At 35.4% G+C, this 7,564-nt stretch overlaps 1 protein-coding gene across 1 annotated transcript; it reads left to right on the forward strand.

Annotated features, from left to right (window-relative positions):
- Positions 1 to 1,448: 1,448 nt before the first annotated feature.
- On the forward strand, positions 1,449 to 7,218 carry LOC124447000 (gamma-butyrobetaine dioxygenase-like). Its single transcript, XM_046997895.1, has 5 exons — positions 1,449 to 1,660; positions 3,182 to 3,755; positions 4,880 to 4,985; positions 5,345 to 5,544; positions 6,597 to 7,218. The coding sequence occupies exons 1-5, from the start codon at positions 1,465 to 1,467 to the stop codon at positions 6,964 to 6,966; spliced, it is 1,446 nt and encodes a 481-aa protein (XP_046853851.1). The 5' UTR covers positions 1,449 to 1,464; the 3' UTR covers positions 6,967 to 7,218.
- Positions 7,219 to 7,564: the final 346 nt, after the last annotated feature.

Genomic DNA, 7,564 nt, shown 5'->3' on the forward strand with positions numbered 1-7,564 from the left:
AAATCTTGAATCGCGTGATGGCTTATGGCCATCACTTGAAATATCGTCGGGGCTTATGACACATTGTTGTACTAATATCACGCAAATTCCTTTCTTAGTTGCTTTCTTGACTCAATAAGTTATAAAAGAACCGACTTTGTAAGTGCACAACTATTTACAACATCCAAAGTAAAGAATATTACACAACATACATGGTATGTTGTTTCTTAGTTATAATTGTAGCTAAGTAAGCACTGTCACAATTAGCGAGATCTTATTGAGCATTATCCTGAAACAATAATGGTTTTCGTGTTCTTTGTTGAGGAAAATGGCAAATCAGATAAATTCAAGTAAGATAATTCTATTTTTCATCTTTTTCTAGAAGTTTTTATTCTATAGAAGAAACTTTAAGTTTAATATCGACATATTTCATTCGTGGCAGTAATTTTCATCTGTGGGCCAGTGGAGTTTTAAAAAATCAGCTTATCCTAATAATACATATTATTATTCAATGTTCATGTAATCTCGATTGCGATTGGCTAAGAGCCTACAAATAATTTTCCAATTTTCGCCATCTACAAAGTATGGGCGTCCAAAAAGGACAAAATTACCAATGTCATACGTTTAAATCGAACGGTCGTAAATTATATCAAATGCTTCCAAGATACAATTGAAAACAGTCCGTAAATATTGAACTTACTTGAAAGCAAATGGAAGTTATCACACAAAAACAAATCGACTGTCAATTATGGTAATTTATACCTGAATAGAATTTTAAATTTAACACGGGGAGAGGTAAGAAAAATCACTGTCAAAATGGCTGGCGTTTGATGGCTTACGAATGTTGAAATTTTTTTTGCTTTTTTGAAACATGATTTATGCCGAGCAGTTCAGGATTCCATGAATTGTGATGGTGAAAGTGCACAGTACTGGTTGACGAGACTTGAAAATTTTGGCGATATTTTGAGTTTGTTTTACTCACGGGTTTATGAGGCAGATGAAAGTAGACAAAGACTGTTTAATAAGTAGTTTGTTAAAGTCGCTCAAACCCTTAGGATACAATTTGGTCTTTTAACTCTACGCACGTTGCAAGTGGAAGAGCAAGTAAATCGTGATATATTGTATTCACGTAGACTTCCATTGCTGCATACCGGTGAGATTGGACGACCTAATTTACAGTCAAGCAAAGCTGAATGTATGAATATTCACCCTCCCCAACCCAATTAGCGTATTATCTTTGCTCCTGCCTAACGCTGGATCCGCGCATTTTCTTTCCATTTCTTTATGTTTTGGTAAGACACGTCTTTCTTAAAGAACCTCTTTCTTATTCTTTCTTAAAGAACCCCTCTGTTTATAAATCATTAAACGCTTGATAAAAATACCGCAAATTATTGATATTTCACACATGCACAAAAACTCACTTGTGACCGACCATCAGTAAGATTATTTTTCCCATGAACTGTGCATGACTATCGTGCTCTGCATATGTCGGTGATGCCAACGTATTCGTTTAAAATGGCAATGCATAAAATGCTTAAAATGAAAATGCATAACGTACTGCTAGTAGGTGGTATTTCTCGTATCAACACATTTTCTTCGGTCTGTACAGTTTTGTTCAAAACACAGAACAGACTACTGACAAGAAAAGGTGCAAACGTGAATATAAACAAATGGTATTCAGGTATGCAATAAAACTGTTTTCTTTGTGCCACGTACACACGATGTTACTTCTAAATCACCAAATAACGTATTTAAATGCGCAAGTAAATTACAAAATACGAGAACTAGGTTGTCGTAAGCGTAAAGTTAATAACTTTATATTTCTTCTGAGCCCCGTACTAATGTTCTCCGATGTGGCGCTTAACAGAGAGTGGCGATGAAGGGGGAGCGACGCTAAAGCGAATATTTATTATAAGTAAACGCATGCTTTCAGGGATATAAGTGATTAAATGTCCTGCAAACCGAAGGAGGTTTAGTAAAAATCCGAGGGCGCAGACCGAGGGGCTTTTGCTTAACGTCTCGAGGCATAAGGAAACATCATGAGATGGCATCATGAGATGTCGAAACATGTCTATTTTAAAAAATACTCGTCGTGTATATTAAATGCGCACAAGGAAACACTTAATCACTTATATCCCTGAAAGCATGTGTTCACTTTGTAGTAACATGGTTGCGGAGAGAATTATCAATGCATGAGACTCTTCCGTTTGACAATAATTTCATCCAAATTTGAGTTCACTTATTTGAATATTAACAACCATCGATGTTGTTTGAAGCGTACATTGTTCATGGTCAGTTATGGAATAAACAATTCATCGAGCCATTTAATTGTAATTCTGTTTTTGAATTGGTTGAATGCACCTATGTATGAATTTGCTTTGCAAATATATAGCTACTGTAGTTTAATTCTTGACTCGCAATTCAACCATGTTAGTGGTGTCATACAAAAAAATATTTTATCTGTGTTATTGTGGGAAAGACGATTTCTGTTACCAAGGCTTGTAATAATAACGCAAAATCCTTTTACACCCGATAATTTTAAAAAATAAAGAAAGAACACACTCCGTGATGTTTTTTGGAGTGTGTGTTTTCCTTTATTTTAACGCAAGTTTGGCGATTTTGAACGATAAGGGGAATTATCGTGTAATTTGACTCCGAATAATTAACGATGTAACAACAGTCGAGCAAGAGGACTTAATAGCCGTGGGCATTAGGGGGCTATGCAGTTTTCTCCATGCATTGCATGGTTAATTTCAAACGAACGCGTACATCAATGAGTAAAGCTTGATATAAGCAAAATTCAATACAGGGTGCAAGCTATATTTTGCAACCTTTTAGTGAGGGATTTGTAGAAGGAGGTGGGAAGGCTTATAAGAGGCAATTAGCTATATAAAGAAATATTGTATTTTTAGTAGTGATTTGCTCCCATAAATTGCCATTTTTTGTTTTATAGCTCAGCTCACAATATATCCTAGCCTTAGGGTAAGCTTGTATTATATAACTTTGAGAACTTCAAATTATTAGCTATTTTTGATCTTTTCTGTTAAAGCTCCAAACTATCTTGAATGAATAAAATTAAGAACTTTGTAGCTATAGATATACCTACCACATGAAAATATCGTCGTGGAATGCGTTGTTCATCATACATAAATAGAGACATTTCACTTTTTCTATCGCTACATTCTTATTTTTTATTTCATAGATGCTTCCTCCATCGCTTTAAACAGAAATGTTTTGATTGAAAGTATTCACCCAAGTGTCGATGAGAGATGTTTAAGGGTGAATTGGAGTGATGGTTCTTTCTCAAGATATCCATATGCATTTTTACGTAATAACTGCAAATGTCCTCAATGTTACGATCCAGCCTCAAATCAAGTACTTTTCAATACAATCAAAGATTTGACTTTGGATACCAAAGCAAAAGCACTTACAATTTCTGCTGATGGAAAATTTGTGAATTGTACGTGGCAAGATGATCATCACAGTACATATTCTCTAGAATGGCTTTATAAAATGAGAATGCCAGAACAAAAAAAAGAACGTAATAAGGACAGTATAGTTAAAGATGAGCTATTTTTGTGGAACAGAAAACTGATGCAAGAACAAATACTTCGCTATGATTATCATACATTGATGAATGAAGATCAAATGTTATTTGATTTTTTGTACAACTTTTACCAACAAGGAATAATTTTGATGGAAAATGCTCCATCAAGACCAGACGTCGTCATGGAGATCGCTCAACGCTTTGGATACCATAAAACTACTTATTATGGGTTTGTACTTTTTCTGTCGTAGTTGAAACTTTTGAAACTTTTGTCTTTTTGAAACTTCATTCAAAATGACAATGAATTCATTTTTAAAAGTTGTATAATGACATAAGTTAATAAGATGTAAGCACGGGAGATATTTATGCCGGAAGTTGAACGTCGACTTTCCGAGCGGATGACTTCGTGTATTCAGATTTTAAACATGGCAAAGCGCTAAACCTTTTACATGCAATCATAACGTATGAAATTCACCAGACTTGTCTTGAAGTATTTTATCCTAGCTAATTTGCAATATGTGCTAGAACACGAAATCACCTTAATATGTTGTACACAAAGTCGTGGACCTTAGCAGTATTCTTGGGTTGCAAGTTACGTCATAGTCGCCATGTTGGATGATTTTAACAAAGGATTTTCCTCATTTTCAATGCAAATTTCATCCGACATGGGGAGCATTCCATTGTTCTCTTACTCCCAGAGGGATGGTTGCAACCCACCAATAGGGAAGGGGGTTCTGCGGCCGATGGAGCTGGTGGAGCAGATGACGTTACATTTGAACTTTGACACGTGAAATTATTTAGGTTTGCCATGGGAATTATATAATTCATTAACTCACGGTAGTTGTTTTTATGTAAACATCGCGCTTGTTTTTGTCATTTACGTGTGCTAACGCTATTGTGAGTTCAATGAAAGTTTGTTTCAATCGGTTGCTAGAGATTTTACCTGGAGAATTTAAACATACTTTTCCACAATATCTGCAGCTCATTCCGCCAGCACAACCTTTTTCGAAATGTGATATTTTGCTGCAGCAACGTGTATTTATGAGCAAGTGTGTTGAAGCAGTTATGAGCAGTTGCAACCAGTCATGAGAACTCACGAGCAGTTATGAGCATTTGAGCAAGTGTTCGTGAGTAATTATGAGCAGCTGTGAGCATGTGCTCATCTCAACCCCCCTTCCCTAAACTGCTAACCTTAGGGTCACCGACTGTACCTGGCAATTTTTTGTTGACAATGGATGGGCGGGGCGAAGCAGCACTTCCCCTTGCCATTGTAAGTTCTAGTATTTATTTACTTTGAGAACGATTTACAACTCAATTACAAGCCCTATTAAGACTTTTCTGTTCTTCACGCAGGAACTTTTTTGATGTTAAAGCTGTCGACAATCCTTCTAACGTGGCTTTTACAGATCGAGGGTTACCTCTACACAGTGATCTACCAACGTTGGTTAAGTCTCCAAATGTAAGTAAATAAATAGGTACTCTTAAATTCTCAGAAATATTGTGGATGGCTGCAAGTCAAGTTGAAAGTGATGTTGCTCAACATAAACTAACGTTTAACTAAAACGAGCTGTACGGATTTTTTTAAAAAGGCATATATTTTCAACTTATTCTTAAGACTTCCAACCGTTTTATGTCTGTGTTTCTTGTAAACGTTTTATTGCTTTCAGAAAGCTATAATTGATTGGTAGGAAATATATAGTCATTCCTTAACTTCCTTGTCATTTTGACTTGACTTTCTATGAAGTAATGTATACTTACATTAAGTCCCATGAGTGTTGTTTGGCATGTTTGTAAACTCAACTTTGTCCCTATTTCCAGATCCAGTTACTGCATTGCATCGAACATAATTCTAATGGAGGAACCAATTTTTTTGTCGATGGGTTTAATGCTTGTAGAAATGTTTATTACCAAGATAATAAAGCATTTGACGTTTTAAAACGCTTTTTCGTGCCATTTTATGAATACGGATCAGACGCCTGTGGGGATTTTAAAGTTGGAAGTTTTCACAACATAATTAGGTTTGTTTATTGTTTATATCTTAAACAAATTAATGTCCATGCACCTCAAGTTGAATTCTCGTAGTATAGTGTAGACATTTTGCCAAAGTTGTTTGCTTTTATTTGTCGGTAAATGTGCCAAAAAACTAAAGCGTTTCTGTTCCAAAGTACCTACCATTATGCGCAAGATACTTACGAACTTCGTGTAACATAAAAAATACATAAAATTTTAAAACAACATCAGTTTTGGAAATGTATTTTCAATGATTTCTACCCAAAACAATTAGCTTCTGTGAACCATAATATTTAGTACAACCTTACATGAGATTTGGTTTTAAATCATATCCGTCACATGTTAGATAAATTGATGTACCAACAAAAAGGAAATCCTCCCAAAGCTTTTCATTTTATTGATATCTTAAAAATTTTTGCATTCATAACTTTCAGAACAATGTAGTTTTGCACGTGCAACATTATTTCGAACATCATTTTTTACAAGAAATAATGGTGTCTGTAAATAGGTGTACGTATACAAATCCCTAAATATTTGAAAGAGAACCACAGTGGCATGTAAATTATTGACTCTATGAAGTCGAATCCTTTCGAAATAAACTAGCCCTTGCCCTTTCTGGTATGTTTCAGATGTGTATTAATTAAACAATCAACGATGTCATTTTTTTTAATGGTTTCCACTGTTGATGTTTTCCATTTCAGAATAGGTAATCAACAGGAAACATCATAATTGACAGTAAAAAGATCAAGCTCCATCACCTTTAATGCCACACTACTTTTCTACGATTATTCTTTCTTTAAAAAAAAATAATAAGGACTTCGGTAAAAAAAGACATGTTTATTAGATGTTTTGTAACAAATCTCGTATAACATAAAACTTCGTGCGTGTAATGCACGTAATGCGTGTAATGCACGTAATGCGTGTAATGCACGTAATTTGACCTCCAGACACTCATTTGAAAGTTACAAAGTTACTTTTTGAACATAACGTCTGTGTAAATATGCGTTTCTCACTATTTTTTCAATTTATGTCTTCACAATAAGTTTTGTCTACAATTTAGCTTAAACAGACACGGTCGCATCTCAAGTTTTAAGTTCAGCGCACAAATGGAGTCAGAATCTAAAGGTGATTGTACTCCAGACGAACTGCTTGAGTATTACGATGCTCTATATGTGCTTGCATCTCATTTGAAAGATCCCAAGAACATTATTGATCATCGTTTGAAGCCTGGTCAAATCGCTATGTTTCACAATGATCGACTTTTACATGGGCGAGAAAAGGTTGTTTCTGTGAAAGGGAAGTCCCCATCAAGATGGTTGCAAGGTATATATTTTGACTGGGACGGTATTTTTTCGAAACTTAGAGTTCTAAAAGAACAGCTTGGTCTTGTTGGTCCATATTTACCGGAGCAAAGCGACGACTTTTTTTAATTGCTTGTATTAACGATCGTGTATTTAAACTCCATTATGCTGCATATGGCCTCAGAAATCAGAATGCAGGCAGTGCAGTTATTTCATTTAAGAAATAAAAGATGTTTACTGTGTTTGCCAAGGCTTATGCAAACCGAGGAGAACTTTGGGAGAACTTGAGAAATTCAAATCGCGAAAAAGGCAAATTCAAAACAAACGTTTTAATTTTTCCTCTAGAATGTATTCATGATCTACTTTCAAATTCTCTTTGAATGATTGAGTGTAAGCGTGGCACCACACACTATTCTTGACATGACTCCGCCCATTCCCCACGCGACCTATATACTGGTGAAATCTCGATTTGTCTCTGTCTCTCTGTCTGTCTGTTAACAATTCCGGGGTTTACGGAATAAGGGGGATCGCACAATCACAACAAAATAGAACCGTTCGGAACTTCTATACGTTTCTGTTTGATTTGAAACTTCAGGAATCCGAATAGATATGAGGCCTAAACAACGTAATACATTAGATAGTAAAATTGAGTGACATGTCACCGACATCAGTTATACATATCTCGTTTTGCGAAAAACACATGAAATGGGTTCACCGTGCCGCGTAT

This window comes from Xenia sp. Carnegie-2017, unplaced genomic scaffold (assembly GCF_021976095.1).
Source record: "Xenia sp. Carnegie-2017 unplaced genomic scaffold, XeniaSp_v1 HiC_scaffold_22, whole genome shotgun sequence".
NCBI lineage: Eukaryota > Metazoa > Cnidaria > Anthozoa > Malacalcyonacea > Xeniidae > Xenia > Xenia sp. Carnegie-2017.

Coding starts and splice junctions, on each gene's coding strand:
- LOC124447000 (XM_046997895.1), top strand. CDS start 1,465: ATGTCGGTGATGCCAACGTATTCGTTTAAAATGGCAATGCATAAAATG. Junction 3,756..4,879: donor CATAAAACTACTTATTATGG/GTTTGTACTTTT, acceptor TTCTTCACGCAG/GAACTTTTTTGATGTTAAAG. Junction 5,545..6,596: donor AGTTTTCACAACATAATTAG/GTTTGTTTATTG, acceptor TCTACAATTTAG/CTTAAACAGACACGGTCGCA.